At 40.9% G+C, this 17697-nt stretch overlaps 1 protein-coding gene across 2 annotated transcripts in view; it reads left to right on the forward strand.

Annotated features, from left to right (window-relative positions):
* The window catches only part of wdr62 (WD repeat domain 62), a 242829-nt gene that overhangs the window by 111920 nt on the left and 113212 nt on the right, over nt 1-17697 (forward strand). For both annotated transcript variants that reach the window (XM_028795560.2, XM_051933967.1), the window contains exons 5-7: nt 4708-4878; nt 14681-14818; nt 15701-15883. In XM_028795560.2, the coding sequence (XP_028651393.1) occupies nt 4708-4878; nt 14681-14818; nt 15701-15883 (492 nt within the window). The remainder of the gene's footprint in view (nt 1-4707; nt 4879-14680; nt 14819-15700; nt 15884-17697) is intronic.

Genomic DNA, 17697 nt, shown 5'->3' on the forward strand with positions numbered 1-17697 from the left:
CCTTAAATCCCTTTGCTCCTCTCCGTCATCGTCTTTTGTCTTGTAAATGTGTCGATAAGCCCAAGCAGAAAGCAGCCTGCTATACCCCCCCAGAACCCCCCCCCCACCGCCACAGAACGTGCACCAAGTTCTCCCAGTTCCTGCCTTGATTGATTATCTGGGAGTGAAGTGCTGGAGTTTTAGAGTGGAAATAATAGATCATTATTTGGAACACATGCATTAGATGTGTGTTCCGTTTCTACAATAATCTGTGTAAATACGTTGTTAAAACAGAAACGTTTTTCATATTTTAGTAATAAATGTAGGCATAAACTATATAATGTGTGAAGCCTGAAGTCCAAAGATCAAATAAACACTTTCACAAAAGGTTTATTCACAAAAGGTTTAAGGATGATACAACAGCTTCCATGGTGTAGCGGTAGGATTTGCTGACTTGTAATCAAGAGTCCCTGGTTCGAACCTGACTGCCTCCTGTATTTACTGTTTTCAGTAGTGAGCTGCTCTTATTGTTAATATTATACAATAAACACATACATTTGATTTTTGTCTGTAACAGCTGGTGTACATTTATAGGACTTGTAAAAGTTAGTGTTTTTTTTTTTTCACTTTTATTCTCTGTTACAATCACGATACATACTATCACCCCCAAACCCCCTGGGATTTGATGAGTACATACCTAAATTTGGAATTAATAGGAATTTTTTTAAATCTTCACAGTGCTTTAATAAAGAGTTTTTAAAAAAAAAAGAAGCTGCTGCAAAGGAAAAACAAATGAATAAGGCGTATAAGACTAATAACTCCACAGTGAATCGTAGGGCTTATGAGAACATGAGGGCAACCATTAAGAAGGATATCAGGGAGTCTAAAAGACAGTTGTAGAGGAATATAGCAGATAAGGTGAAAGACGACCCTAAGAGATTCTTTCAGTATTTTAGTAGTAAAAGAACAGTCAAGGAGGAGGTGAAGTGCATGAGAAATAGTAAAGAAGAATTAAAAGATGCAGGCAGTGAAATAGCAGACCCTCTAAACTCACATTTTTCTGAGGTCTTCACAAGTGAGCAAGTGGATAACCTCCCAGCGATAACAGGAACTACTAAGGAGGTACTGAGGGATTTTGAAATTGTAAAGAGAGAAGTACTGCTCAGATTAAATAAGATGAAATCAAACAAATCACCAGGACCAGATAATATTTACCTTTGAGTTCTTAAGGAGGCTACCAAGTACAGATCTAAAACCTTGAAAGATTTTTAGGAAATCACCGCACACTGGAAAAATTTTGAAGAACTGGAAAATGGCAAATATTATCCCATTATATGAAAAGGGTGACCGGGCAGTTCCAAGCCAACTATAGGCCTGTAAGCTTAATGTGCATCACAGGAAAATTAATAGAAGGAATTTTTAAGGATAAGATTGAGCAACACATGGCAAGAACAGCGTGGATTCAGAAGAGGGAGGTCATATTTTAATAACGTGCTGGACTTCTATGAGAAAACTACAAAAAGATAATATCATAAGCTCCACTTTAGTCATATTTATCTGGACTTTCAGAAAGTATTTGATTAAGTGCCACATGAGAAGTTGGGCATCAAAACTAAGAGAAGGTGTGGTGTGTAGATGGGTGCAGAATTGGCTCAAACACAGGAAGTAGAGGGTGATGGTGTGAGGAACCTTGTCAGAATTTGCTGATGTTACCAGCCTCGTAGACAACAAGACTTTAGGGACTTTCAAAACTCGACTTATAGCTGAATATAGTAAAAGTAAAAAAAACAAAACCAGTAGTGACAAGTGTAACAAATGTACTACATATAAATGCACTACCAGGGGTAGATCTGAGGGCAGGAGGGCTGCACAGAGTTCAGAGTCCAGACAGCTAAGAGGAAGAAGCTGTTGCAGAAGTTGACAGAACTGGTTTGGATGCTACATTATCTTCTCCTACATGGAAGTGGGCTAGTGAGACCATGGGAGGGTGGGAATGGTCCACCTTAATGCTGTTAGCTTTGTGGATACAACACTTTACAAAGATGTCTTCATGAGGGGCAGAGAGGACCCAGTGATCTTTTCTGCTGTGTGCACTATCCTTTGTAGGACCTTACAATCAGACACTGCAGTTCCCAAACCAGACTGTGATGCAGTTGGTCAGAACGCCATTAGTGGTGCCCATTTAGAGTGTGGGGAGAATGGGAGGTGGTAGTCTCGCCTTTTTCCTGCTTTTTCAGGGAGTGAGATGCTGCCACACCTTCCTGGCTATGGAGGTGGTGTTAATTGACCAAGTTGGGTTAGTTTGCCATGTGCACACCAAGGAGTTTGGTGCTCTTGACCAGTTCCACTGCAGGGCCCTCGATGTGCGGTGGGGGTGTGGACAGCATGGGCCTTCCTGAAGTCAACATTAACTCTTTGAGGGCTGAATTTTGACACGCACTGCACACCCAACCTAGCTGGAAAGGGGTCTCTCTTTGAACCTCTTTTTCCCAAGGTTTCTTCCATTTTTTTTTGGGGGGGGGGGGGTGGTAGTTTTTCCCTTCTTACAGTAGAGAGTCAAAGCTGGGGGGCTGTTAAAGCCCATTGCGGCACTTCTTGTGTGATTTTGGGCTAGACAAAAATAAATTGTATTGAATATTTTTTCCAAAAAAACAGTTTTCTGAAAAGCACCCAAAGCACTGGTCTCACACAAATCAACCTAAAATATCAGTTGCTGGGTGCAGTGGACGTCAGTTCAGTCTCTTGTGGCGGGAAAGCGTAGCAGGCTGGCTGCCAGGATGTCTTAACGTTGTGAGGATGGCAGCAGCTGTCGCAGTCACAGTGCAATGCAATCTGGTTTGTACCTCAAAACTGAGGAAATCTATGGGGGCATTTCTGGTCCAAGACATATTAAGAAGGCATTGAGGACCAGCCGCCGCCCCCTTGGGCAATACTCGTAAGAACGTGCTGAAAAGTTTGATTAAAATTAAAAACCATCGAAAGTGTGCTTCAACCATTTATTCTAAATGTCCATTAAGAAAGACCCGTCCGTATTAAATAGTAGGTATTGGTACATTATATTTACAATTTTACACAAGTCATGCATTCTCAGATCATGCAAGTCCTTACAAGATTAATGCACGTGCAGAGGACCGAATCTATGAATGTTTTGACAGGTTCATTGAACATTACTAGAAATACGTGAGAAGTTTTTTTTATCAATACCAGATTGTTTCGGAATTCCTTCAGAGCAAGTGTAAACCTAAAATTACAGAGCGGTACCTACAGATCACATTCAAAGGAAAACTTACATGGACCTACTTATTCAAAACTAGTGGGCTTTGCTCGTTTCGCTCGCCAACCCCCGGCCTGCGCTACATGCCAGTCACTTTGCGTCTCTGCTGCTCGCGTATGTGGATTTCACTATCTCCAAACAACAAATCTCACGAATACACCTCTTCAAGCGATCTACAAGTCTCCCATCATCATATTTAGCCAAAAGAGGATTTAGCACGGTCAACAAAGAAATGAAACAGATTGTCAATAGTGGAATGTGGCAATTTAAGATTGCTGATGACAAAATTAGCACCAAACATTGAAAAACTAGTGTCATCACACCAAGCTCAGCCCTCTCACTAATAATATAATGTTCATTTTTTTAATAATACTTTGACAAATACACCAATATTGTTAATATCTTCTAATAAAAATCTGTCCTTGTTTTTCAATATATAGTATAGTTCACCCAAGGGGGGCGCTATCGAATCACTCTTTGAAAAAGTGGGCTCTGACCCAAAAAAGGTTGGGAACCTATGATCTACACAAACGTGTTCGGCACCACTATTAGCTGGAGGGTCGATCAGCTGATGCCAATACCTCACTTTCTTTTTCGATCTCAGTCTTCAGATCACTTGCATCAGAATTGGAGTCCGACAGGTCAGAGTCCAATTTGGCGATAACATACAAAACATTGTCCATTGAGTACTTTGCTTTGTGCGTTTTCTTCGATCCCACGCTAGATGTCGATGCCATTTTTGTCGTTGATTGCTCTTCACTACTCCCGTAAGCGCAGGGAATCTCAGTCAAACAAACGAAGCTAACTTTGCTTCTAGTAAAGAGATTCACCGTTTGCAGTTGCTTACTGCTCTCCACCCCTCCTGCTGACAAATGTCGACATTCGCCCTGAAAGAGTTAAGAGACAGATTATTGCACTTGCACCAGTCCGCCAATCGACTTCTCTCCATTTTGTAAGCTGGCTCATTCCAATTGACGTTTTGTCATCTGCAAACTTCTTTATGGTGTTGGAGTAAAGTTGTCTCCTTTACTACAGTCAATGTTCAGTTTTGTCAATACTTTTTTTGGGGGGATAACATTAATTGTGCATTTTTATTTTGTAGAAAATACGAAATTATTCATTATATGCTTTGGTATCATTTTGATACCAGTACTGAGGTGTGGAAGCTGGTAGCACAATTTTAGTATTAATCCAACACTGCTGCAGGTTGAAGATATTAAAGTGGAATTGAGAGAGCCCTGTGCTCTTACCACATTAGTCAAGAGAGGTTATAACTCCAAAATGCCTCCTGGTTATACTCCTTTTACAATGTTTTCTGACTGTTATTAAACTACTGCATGTTGTATAATTCCCTAATGTGACACCAAGTTAGTGTTGTGCTCTCAATACTTCCTGTATAGACCTGAGTAACATATTGTCATCCTTTTTTTTTTTTTTTTTTTTTTTTATAACAGAGTGGCCACATGCCAGCTGTACGGATTTGGGATGTAACCGAGAAGACGCAGGTCGCAGAAGTTCAGTGCCACAAATATGGAGTGTCTTGTGTGGCCTTCTCTGCCAATTCCACCTACGTTGTATCTGTTGGATATGAGCACGACATGACGGTTAATGTGTGGGAGTGGAAGGTATGGACAAGTATATCTGTGACAAGTGTGTTTTTAGTTAACAGTCTTGCAAATTTGTAAGACCCCCCTTTTTATATTGTGTGAGTTTAGTTCATGAACTTTCACGTTGTATCCAAGGCTTAATAAACTTAATTGTCTTTGTGTACTAATTCTTGAGCTAGCTTTAGTTTGGTAGGATGCATAACCGTAAGACTGCTGCATTTTTATTTTCTTCCCAAGTTCCCTTTTATTAACAAATTCAAAACATTATTCATATTTACAGATATAGTTAGCAATAAAATGCAGATTAAATGAATACTAAAGTGCAAAACCCCGTGCTGAACACAGACATCATGATTAGCTAGGATGCTTGCTGTATTTTAAATTAACTGTAGAGTATGTGGACCACCAGAGGGTGTACCGCTCCCCAAACCCCGACACCGACAAGTTCAACACAGCACACGTTTTATTCAAGTGGGGCAGCACTTTGCTTTGCTCCCCACTAAGAGAACAGGACACAAAACACCAACTAATACATCACAGTTCTTTCTTCCTTCTCTCTCTCTCTTCCTCTGTCACCTCATTCTTCCTCACAAGCGTTGTCTCCACCTTCCTACTCCAGCTCACTGACTGATAGTGAAGCAACTCCTTTTATAGTGCACCCGGAAATGCCCCAGGTGTTTCTTGACCTTCTTCCAAAGGGTTCAGCTGTAGCTGCAGCACCCCTTGGTAGCACCCACGGAGCCCAACAGTGCTGCTCCAAACTACAACCCCCTCTAGTTGCCCTCTTACGTCTCGGGGAGGATACTGTCTTAAAGAAGGTTCTCTCGCTAGGCATGTCATCAAAGCACAAGTGCACATTCGAGTAACCCAATTTTTTTTTCATCGTCTTCAGGGAGTTTAACACTAGAATTACCAGAGCCTACGAAAAAACTCGTAGATCCGTCCCACCTTAAATCGCTTCTCACTTCTCCGTCAGCGTCCTTTGTCCTGTAAATGTGTGGATAAGCAGCAAATGGCAAGTAGCCTGCTATCACATCTCCCACTGCCACAGTTTTCTCAGCTCAAGTCTGTTTACCTGCCTGTCAGTTCCTTAGAGTTGTATAGAGTGAGAAGTCAAGCAAAATGACACCTTTTATAAATACTATATCGTTATTTGGAACACTTGCATTTCATGTGTGTTCCGTGTCTACAACGATCTATGTAAACACATCGTTAAAACAGAAACGTTTTTCATGTTTTAGTAATAATTGACAAAATGTAGACATGAAGTGTATAATGTGTGAAGCCTGAATTCCAAATATCAAATAAGCACTTTCACAAAAGATACAAGTATAACAGAACAAATGTGCTTTTTTTTCAAAAGCATACATTTGATTTGAGTCTGTAACAGATGGAGTAAATGTATGGTACTTGTAAAGGTTAGCAGTTTTTTTTATTCAGTTTTATTCTCTGTCGCGTTCACGCTCGCCCTGATCTGACACTGCTGTTTTCAAATAAAGACGTGCTATAACGGAGGTGAACTCAGATCGGAGAAAGAGAACACATCTCCCCACAAGAAATGTCCACTCACATATAAGAACAACGCAGCTGCACCAGGCGTAAAGGTGAAAGATGGCACCGTTTTGAATACAGGACAAAGTCCGGCGTCATCCTGCCAATCACCTGTCCTTCAAAGAAACAGCACGGCTTACAGAGCTCGCCAATGTATCGTGCAAACTCATGTTTGTGATTATGTTTTGAGTTGGTCTTTACATAAGAAGCATTTATATGTTACTTATATAAAAGCCAGGTCAAATGTTACTTATCTTGATTTATTTACTTTATCTTCCTATCTTCCAGTCACAAGTAGACTGCAGAGCTTCCTCTGTTTGATCGACAAGGGCATGCTAACAAATTACACGTGTAATGCCACGAAAAATACCTGCTGACACTTTAGTACGCGAGCAATGGTACGAGAATGCAGTTAGTCTTTTTTTGGGCACATACACCACGCTAGTGTTTAGATCTGGACGGTGTAGCATTGGTGAGCTCTGTAAGCCGTGCTGTTTCTTTGAAGAACAAGTGATTGGCAGGATGACGCCGGACCTCGTCCTGTATCCAAACGGTGCTATCTTTCGCCTCTACGTCTGGTGCAGCTGTGTTGTTCTTGTATGTGAGTGGACGTTTCTTGCGGGGAGGGATTCTCTTCTCTCTTTCTCCGATCCGAGTTCACCTCTGTTATAGCACGTCTTTATTTGAAAACAGCAGTGTCAGATCGGGGAGAGCGTGACCCTGTAGTTAGGATATAGCGAGTTGCATAATGGATGGAGAAATATATATATATGTGTGTATGTATATGTATGTATATGTATATGTATGTATATGTATATATATGTATATGTATGTATATATATGTATATGTATATATATGTATATGTATGTATATGTATATGTATGTATATATATATGTATATGTATGTATATGTATGTATATGTATATGTATGTATATGTATATATATATTTTTATATATATATTTATATTTATTTGTATTGCACTCTTCACTGAATGCAGACTCGGAGTAACAAATTCATGGTTAAAATACAAATGAATAACAAACTTTACAACTCCAAACTGACTAAAATAAATGGTACCTAACAACATCTGACCATTAACATAATTGTAAATTAGTATACATTGTTCTGTCTTTAAATCTAAACCATAAAGATGCATTTTCATCGATCAGAAAGAGGCACCATCATGGCATTCAGTGCCTAGTATGACCTTCCTCATCAAAAATCCTAATGTATGCATTTCCTAGGACTCCCTTACAACATCGGTTACAATAAATTGCCTGCTCGTTTAAATTGTTTAATCTTTCAGGGTTTTCTTAAATGTTAATTTTGCAGCATTTGAATAAGATTTCAGATCAGGTTTTCACTTGGCCATTTCAGAATTCCTTGTTTTTTATTACTCATCCATTATGTTGTGGATTTGCTGCAATGTTTTGAGAATTGCTCATTTGTAAAGTTAATTTCTTCAGCTTCAGCCTTTTGACATATGCATCTGCTTGTGCTGAAATACTCACAGGTGGTCAACCATCTAACAACTAGTCTCACAGGGCCAGCCGTGATTCTCTGAATCATCATACATATCTGGGGGTGACTCTCTAATATCTTGTTAGTGAATATCAGCAGAATCCACTGCTGAAAAGGCTATGCCCTCTGGTGCTCTTTCTAAAAAGCTGTCCCCAATTTGCCCTCAGTTTGTGCACTATTAACATTTAAGGTGCAACCGAAAGCACAAGTGAAGAGACACCTTGATAGCTAGCAAAATTACATGAATTTAAAGCAGTATATATATATATATATATATATATATATATATATATATATATATATATAAAATTCACTAAGCCGACAGAACAAGCAAGAAAACCATGGGAAACACACGGCATAGCCACGCCTGCCAACTCACAGAGACCCGCCCACCAACGCTAAGACCATGGGATATGATGACAACTCGCAGAGCCACGCCCGCCGACAACACAGAGCCCTGCCCACCAACAATTCACTAAGCATCCGACCATGGCACACGCCCGACAACAATTCGAGCGAAAGCATTTGCTAAGAATGTTTTCATTAATCGAGAACGAAAGTCGGAGGTTCGAAGACGGTCACATACTGTTGTAGTTCCAACCATAAATGATGCCGACAGGCGATCCGGCTGCGTAATTCCCATGACCTGCCAGGTAGCCAGCCGGGTAACCAAAGTCTTTGGGTTTCTGTGGGGGTAGTGTGGTTGCAAAGCTGAAACTTAAAGGAATTGACAGAAGGGCACTACCAGGTGTGGAGCCTTTCGCTTAATTTGACTCAGCACGGGAAACCTCACCCGGCCCGGACATGGAAAGGATTGACAGATTGATAGCTCTTTCTCGATTCTGTGGGTGGTGGTGCATGGCCGTTCTTAGTTGGTGGAACGATTTGTCTGGTTAATTCAGAAAACGAACGAGACTCCCGCCTGCTAAATAGTTACGCGACCCAAGAGCGGTCAGCGTCCAACTTCTTAGAGGGACAAGTGGCTTTCAGCCACGTGAGATTGAGCATTAACAGGTCTGTGATGCCCTTGAATGTCCGGTACTGCACGCGCGCTACACTGAATGGATCAACGTGTGTCTACCTGGCGCCGAGAGACGTGGGTAAGCCATTGAACCCCATTCGTGCTGGAGACCGGGGCTTGCAATCGTTCCCCACGAACGAGGAATTCCCAGTCAATGCGGGTCATACGCTCGCACTGATTATGTCCCTGCCCTTTGTACACACACCCCCCTCGCTACTACCATGGTCGGATGACTTGGTGGATTATATGTAGAAAAGCAGCCAGAACCTCAAAGACCAATGAAAAGACAACGTGGCTCAGAGGTGCATGTGGACTGTAGCAGAGACAAAAGCGACTGAGGCGGTGTTTGGAAAATGAACAGTCAATGTGACTCACAGGTGCATGTGGACTGTACAAAGACGAAAGCGACTCAGGTGAGGAGTTGGGGGCGGGCACATGAGCAGGCAGTGCGTACTGAACGATGATTGTATGTTGGTTCGTAGCGTGCATTGTTGCAATGTTACTTTTCTTGGTGGTTTATTAAATTACGGATTTTTCAAATGTTCATTTTTTTCCCTGTGCTGAAAAATCATTAAAAAAGCGGTGTGATTATGTGGCATTTGGCTAGTTATTAGTATTTATCAGTAGAATGTTGTCCAAGTCATGTAGAGGGTGTAGCAACATAGTCTGATGATTAAGTTTTCCCTTAATTTTTAAGGAATAGAGTCTGACAGCAAGTCACTGAAGCTTCACAGATATCAGTCTATCCAGTTAGGAAGCATAAGTGATTGTGAATCAGCTTCACCTGCTTTGGTGCTAATGACAGTGACAAGAGGTGCACTGGAGGGGCAACAGCAAGACAACCTCCAGAAAGGGAATGGTTTTGCAGGTGCTGTCCACAGACAGTTGCTCTCTCCTTATCCTTCTTGACCGATTCTCCTCTAGTTTGTGTTTTGCTAGTGTCCTTGTCACTACTGGTAGCATTTGCTTTGTCTCCCAGCACAGTCTCAAGAGCATGGAGGAGATACCAGGAGATGGGCCAGACGTGATTCTCTGAATGATCATACATATCTGGGGGTAACTCTAATATCTTGTTAATGAATATCAGTAGTACCTATTGCTGAAAAGGCAGTGCCCACAGGTGCTCTTTCTAAAAAGCTGCCCTCAGTTTGTGCACTGTTAACATTTACAATGCAACCGAAAGCACAAGTGAAGCAACACCTTGATAGCTAGCACAATTAAATGAATTTAAGGCAGTATTATCATTATTAGTATTTATCTCTAGAGTATAAGAGGGGGCGGTAACACAGTACAATGCAATACAATTTATTTTTATATAGCCCAAAATCACACAAGGAGTGCCTCAATAGGCTTTAACAGGCCCTGCCTCTTGACAGTCCCCCAGCCTTGACTCTCTAAGAAGACAAGGGAAAAACTCCCAAAAAAAACCTAGTAGGGAAGAATGGAAGAAACCTTGGGAAAGGCAGTTCAAAGAGAGACCCCTTTCCAGGTAGGTTGTGCGTGCAGTGGGTGTCAAAAAGAAGGAGGGTCAATACAATACAATACACAGAAGAGAACAAATACAATACAATATAATAGTAAAAGTCTTTTCCAACTCTGCTTTAAGACACACAGGGGGTTTTTAAGTAATCGACAGGAATTGTGAAACCTGTGCAAATTCTTTGTTTAACCTTGTAAGGCTTCATTTCCTTTAACACTAGAATTACCAGAGCCTACGAAAAAACTCGTAGATCCGGCCCACCTTAAATCGCTTCTTAAAACCTTTCTCACCTCTCCGACAGCATCTTTTGTCATCTAAATGTACTGATAGACAAGCTGCCAGCAGCCGGCTATTCCATCCCCCCAACGACTTAGAACGTAAACGAACTTTTCCCAGCTTATGCCTTGATTGATTATCTGGGAGTGAAGTGGAGTTTTAGAGTGGTGTGCATTTCTACAGTAATCTGTGTAAACACATTGTTAAAACAGAAACGTTTTTTATATTCTAGTAGCAAATGACAAAATGTAGGCATAAACTATATAATGTATGAAGCCTGAAGTCCAAATATCAAAGAAACACTTTTACAAAAGGTACAAAAAAAAAGCCACCGCCAAAAAAGCCGCCTTAGTGTGTGACATTGACACTCAATAGTTATCATTGTTTCTGTGGCGCAACAGCATCAGTCGCTGACTGGGAATCAGAAGGTCATGAGTTCGATCCTGCACATCTCCCTTTTGAGAAGTGTTCTTATTTTCACTATGTTAGAAAAAAAGATACATTTGATTTCAGTCTGTAACAGCCAATGTAATTTATATTTGTAAAGGTTAGCTTTATTTATTTATTTTTTTAAATTCACTTTTCATTGTCTCAGTCGCGTTCAGGATCCTTCCCTATAACCCCCATCTGACACTGCTGTTTTTACATAAAGACGCGCTATAGTTCTGCAGTGTATCACGATACATACGACCGCGTGTTTTTTTCCCCCCAATATTGCCAGTCCCCACGTGTTGCTGTATGCTGTTTCTTTTGTACTCCAGGACATGCAGAGGAAAGCATAGTAAAGAGCAGTCACTTCAGCGCTATATGCAATCATCAGACACTCCCCATCTGATACTGCTGTTTTTACATAAAGACGCGCTAAAACTCTGCAGTGTACTTGTGACTGCATTGTCGTACCAATGCTTGCGAACTGAAGTGTCTGCATGCACTTTTCGTGGCATTACACGCGTATTTTTTGAGCATGCCCATGTAGCTCAAACACAGGAACATATGTTGATGTAAAAGTATAACAAAACAAGTGCACTTTTATTCAAGACTATAACCGAAGAAAAAAGAAAGCAAGTTACAGTAGGCGGTTGATATGACAGCTTGCGTGGTGGAATGTTAAGAACTGCTGATTTCCATTCTGTGCTATATAACTTAACATTTGAATCTGATGATTGCATATAGCACTGTCTTGTTTAGTGTGCGCAAGAACATGCAGGTGGCCAGTTGCTGAGTGCTACAACGCACATTTTCAAAAAAGAAATAAACAAATATATGTGACGTTTTGAAGAAATCATTTTATGACGCGAATAGTACCAATCAGAAAACATCGTTGAAGTAATGCAATATTATTTGAAAACGAACAGCGTCAGGTTGGGTGTGAAGTTATACTGGCGCTGTTTGAGTCAGGTCAGAAGCTGAGTAAGCTGAAAAAGCTCCTGTTCTGACTCTAAGTAAAAAAGCATGAATTAATCAACAGAAATAACCGCGATTGACATTTTAAAGTTAACGATTTACAGTGCATACCAATTTATAAATTTAATGTCCGTTTGAGGAAAAAAAAACACTTTCTTCAACACTGGGAATCAAACTCAGGTCTCAGAAGCACCACAGAGCTGCTGTGCCCCAAGTCAGCAAACCGTAGCGTTAAGCCACGGAAGCTGTTGTTTCATACTTGAACCTTTTGTGAAAGTGTTTATTTGATGTTTGGACTTCAGGCTTCACAGATTCTATAGTTTATGCCTACATTTTGTACATTTATTACTAAAATATGAAAAAGTTTGTTTTAACAATGTGTTTACACAGATTACTGTAGAAACGGAACACGCATGAAATGCATGTATTCCAAATAGCGATCTATTATTTCCATTCTAAAACTCCAGCAGTTCAGTCACTCCCAGATAATCAAACAAGGCATGAGCTGGGAAAACTTGGTGAACGTTCTGCGACGGTGGGGGATGGAATAGCCGGCTACTCGCTGCTTGTCTTAATCGGCACATTTAGAAGACAAAAGAGAGGTGAGAACGGTTTTAAGGTGGGCCGTATCTACGAGTTTTTTCGTAGACTCTGGTAATTCTAGTGTTAATTGCTGCAGAACATCTGTATGCTTATAACTTATTAGTTGTTCCCTGAAGAAAGCCCATTTGTGATATTCTGAAATTTCCCTTTTCTTTAGTTTTTGCTAACCTAAACTTTAAATTTAAACCTGTGGCAGTTTACTGTTTACCTTTTTGCAATTTTAGGTCATTCATTGCATTTCAAATGATTAAATTTGAAGAAAAAATGAGGTGTTCTAAAACTTTTGACTGGTAGTATAAGTATTTATATGTATACAGATATATCTATATGTATATAGATCTCCCTTCTCCCTGGGAGAAGGCCACGGGGCAGACCCAGGACACGCTGGAGGGATTATATTTCCCGGCTGGCCTGGGAACTCCTCTGGGTCTCCCCAGAGGAGCTGGAGGAGGTGGCCGAGGAAAGGGAGGTCTGGGCTTCCCTGCTTAGGCTGCTGCCCCTGCAACCCAACTTCGGATAAGTGGTGGATGGATGGATGTATATAGATTTTGGTCTGTATATATTCTGGTCTGGAATTTTTGCCATTTACAATTAGATGGTAATGTTAACTAACTTTAGTTTGTTTAGACTAGAGGGCTTTGCCCGCCACCGCTACACACCGTTATGAAGAGGTGAGTTGAATGCACCCCAAGGAGACGTGGCTGCTCTTCTGAAACCCCTCTTAAATGGTGATGCAGTGGGAAACAAATACTGTTTTTTTTTTTTTTACCTCCTCTTTGCTCGATCACCTGCTGGTTTGCTGCTGCTGCCGTGCCACGTGATCTGCACTTTGCTCGCCTACCCATTCATACCAGCACTATGTACCGTCGTGAAGAGGTGGGCTGAACGCACCCCAAGGAGAGGTGATCACTCCTCCGAAACCTCTCTTAAACGGTGATACAATGGGAAACAAATAACAGTTGGTTTTTTTCCTCCTCTTTGCTCGATCAGCTGCTGGCTTGCTGCTGCTGTCGTGCCGCATGATCTGCATTTCATGCGGCGCTTCGAACATTTAAAAGCCTGTACAGCAACTGTCCTTTTGTCTCACTGCCTTGTCTCTCTTGACCCCCAGACATCCTCAAACACTATGCAATCTCTTTTCTCTGTTTCATTATTTCACTGAGTTTATAATTTCCGTTTGTTTGCGCTAATGCAATCTTTACTATCAGTTTTTTGAGACTTTCGAATTTTCCTACTTCCATTATCTCTAACTTGCTCTGCATGTATATCACGGGACTTGCTTCCAAAGGTTGTAAGTATGACGTGACTTGTCCGTCTTGCTGGACATGAAAGTGTCTCTCTTCAAAACATCACATCTCATCGCAGGAAAAAAACCTTGTATCGTCGCAAGATTTTTTTTTTTTAAATAGAGAGATGTGCAATCAGAACTTGGCTGCCATACAGCCTTGTCTGTGTTTCTGCTGGTATCAGTCATGTAGGTATATTTTAATGTTTTGGGTGTATTAACTACAAAAATCCACATCTCATGAGGCACTAGCTTAACAGTAAAAAGATGTCAGTTACCGGGAGTTCTAAATGGGTATAACTGCACACAGTTTAGTTAAAATGCATCTTTTTGCAGACATAGCTGACCGTTCTTGGAACCTCACATCTAGCTTGACTGGTTGCAGCAGTGAGTGAGAGAAAACATCCAATAAAATCGACCAGTAGAACTGCACCATTCACTTTTCCAACTAGCCCAGTGATGTCTTTAAATTCCATCATGTAATCTCTTTTTACAGTGAGCCTTTTCCCTTCCAGTAGGTTCTGTTTATTTTTAACATGTTTTAACTACACACATGCCACAGATTTATACGTTTCGGAAGGGTTGTTTTTGGGAGACTTCAAATGTTTGATGTAATAAGTGATCATGGAAGTGCAAGTTTAAAGAGCTTTCATTTGTGTCTCTTTTCTTTTTCAGAAAGGTATTGTGATTGCATCAAACAAAGTTTCCAGTAAGGTTACAGCAGTTTCCTTCTCTGAAGATAACAGCTACTTTGTAACAGTGGGCAACAGACATGTCAAGTTCTGGTATCTTGACGCATCCAAGGAGCGCAGAGTAAGCTGGCATTCATCTCTTGGCAGTTATGCAGTAATGTGGAAATATTTTTTCTGTCTACTCATAGCTCATGTCATCTTGCTTGCAGTCCCGTGAACTGGTGAATTGCTCAGCTGTGAGTTCAACACTTCCTGTTTCAGAGGGCAGCACCAGTTAACTAACATGCATGTGGCACTTGTCTTCACTTTGACAAATGTGACTTAGCTTCAGTGTAGACACTTGGGTGAAAACTGCAATATGAATACCACTCCATATTTGAAGTTCATTTTGTTCTTTAATTTTATATAGCAAAATTTACAGTAAAATGTTACAAAGAGGGCGGCACGGTGGCACAGTGGGTAGCGTTGCTGCCTCGCAGTTAGGAGACCCGGGTCTGCATCCCGGGTCCTCCCTGCGTGGAGTTTGCATGTTCTCCCCGTGTCTGCGTGGGTTTCCTCCCACATCTCACAAAGACAGTCCAAAGACATGCCAGTTAGGTGCATTGCCGATTCTAAATTGTCCCTAGTGTGTGCTTGGTGCGTGCGTGTGCCCTGCGGTGGGCTGGCGCCCTGCCCAAGGTTTGTTTGCTGCCTTGCACCCTGTGTTGGCTAGGATTGGCTCCAGCAGACCCCCATGACCCTATAGTTGGGATATAGCAGGTTGGATAATGGATGGATGGATGTTACAAAGAACTTTAGAGGGCCTTCACTCTCATTTGGAGGCTGTTGGGAGTTTATTTGGTGTCTGCTGCTGTGTTCTGCTTATTTAAATTATTACTGTTTTTTTTTTTTTTTTTTTAAGATTTTATTGATTTTATTAAATTCCATACAAATAGGTCAAGTTTTACAAGACTTTCTTTGAAACAAATCAACACCCACTTTTTGTTCTTTCTTCAAACTGCAGGTCAATGGGACTGTGCCTCTCATTGGTCGCTCTGGCCTACTAGGGGAACAAAGAAATAAATTATTTTGTGGAGTTGCCTGTGGCAAGGGCAGGATGGCCAGCAACACTTTTTGTATCACCAGCTCTGGCCTTCTTTGTCAGTTTAACAAGAAGAGGTTGCTTGACTCTTGGATTGATCTCAAGGTGAGTGGTGTTTACACGATTCTTCAATCGAAGACCTGGCCAAAGTTTTAAGCATAGTGGTTCATTTTTACAGTAAACGGATGACTCCGTCCATTAACCATGTGTATACTGTTCAGTTTATTTATTGTGACATGGTGCACTTCTGTTCACATGTTCAGAGCTCAATGGTAAATTTAAATTAAGCATCACTACGCTATATGAAGTTAGAAGTAAACGTTTGCAAAAAGTTTCAAAAATGACTTCACATAAAGTATCCTCCTCTTTTTTTAGTTGTATGTTAGACATAGTCTACAGCAGTGTTTCCCAAACTCAGTCCTGGGGACCCACTGTGGCTGCAGGTTTTTGTTCCAACCAGCTTCTGTTTTTAATTGGTCTCCTGGGCTAATTAAGTGATGTGTTACTTCCCAAGTTCTGTGTTTTGCTAACAATATAGATATTAGAAAACTAAGTTTGGTAAATATATACATTGTAATAATACAAACGATAAAGCATAAAGGTTTGGGGTTTTTAGCCCCATATACTGTAAAGAAACTTCAAGGTTAAAATTTTTCCAGTGAAAACATAAGACATACAAGGATGGGTGGACGGATATTATAAAGAGGCGGACCAGAAATTAAGAATGTGGAATGCTGGGAAGGCGTGGTGGTGGATGGGTAGTGGATATCATCAGTGGGGGACCAGAGGAGAGAAGGGAACCCAGAAGTGTTGTTTTCTTGTTTGTCCGGGAGGAATTATGGTAGCGGCGCTTCGTCTTTTCTATGGGAAGAGAGAGAAAGAGGTTAGTACCCCGCCTTTGTCCCCTGGCACGGGTTGGTCGCGCTGCGCGTCGGGTCCCCATGCGCTCGTGCGTGACAATATATATTAAAATGTACCGAGCAGTTATATGGGAATAATGTACTTTTTTCTTTTTAACAATATTTTCATCTTGATTTTCATTATACTTTTCTAGGTGTTCTAATTGTTTAACTCTTTCAGCGCGGGTGTCGACTTTTGTCAAAAGGAGGGTTTGACGGTGGTAATCAACAGTACATGGTGATTATGTTTTAGGTGGACTCTCTTTGCTAAAAGGAAAGTTGATTTCATCGATTTGACTGACATTCCCTGCGCTCCAAGTAGGGATGGGAATTGATAAGATTTTCACGATTCCGATTCCATGTTCGATTCTGTTTAACAATTCGATTCTTTATCGATTCTCCTATCGATTCTTATTTTTAAAAAAGGAGAACACACAGGTCGATTAGCCTAGAACTTTGTTTTATATCTTATCTTTGAACAAGATAGAAATTTAGGAATAGCATGACCTTACAAACCCAACAGTGAGATCTTAAGAGATCCACAGCCTACGGCTCCTCGATGGGGTGCCACGGGGTCCCCAGAAAAAAATTTGTAAATGTAAAATAATAATATTATTCTGTAGCAATAACAAAGTATAACATAAATTATTCTGTGGCAATTACACAAGAATGTCCAGTAACATTTACACTCTCCTTTTTAAAAGTATATATGAGCTGAGCACTCAAAAATAAAACTACATCAGCCAGCAACAAATACAATCAACTCAAGTCCAATGGAACTGTGCACTGTGCAATTCTGCAACCATCAACTATTTTGACAGCTACATTCATGTTGGCCGCATTATCAACAGTGGCTGCCACAACCTTGTCTTTGATACCATACTCCTCCAAGATCTCATCAATCTCCTCTGCTACAGCTGTCCCTGTCTGTGCCTGGTACACTGGTTTGGTTTTGAGGACTTTTTCTTGAGCCTGGCCATTCCTGACATAATGCAGCGTTACTGTGAGGTAATGATCTTG

This window comes from Erpetoichthys calabaricus, chromosome 1, assembly GCF_900747795.2.
Source record: "Erpetoichthys calabaricus chromosome 1, fErpCal1.3, whole genome shotgun sequence".
Classification (NCBI taxonomy): Eukaryota; Metazoa; Chordata; class Cladistia; order Polypteriformes; family Polypteridae; genus Erpetoichthys; species Erpetoichthys calabaricus.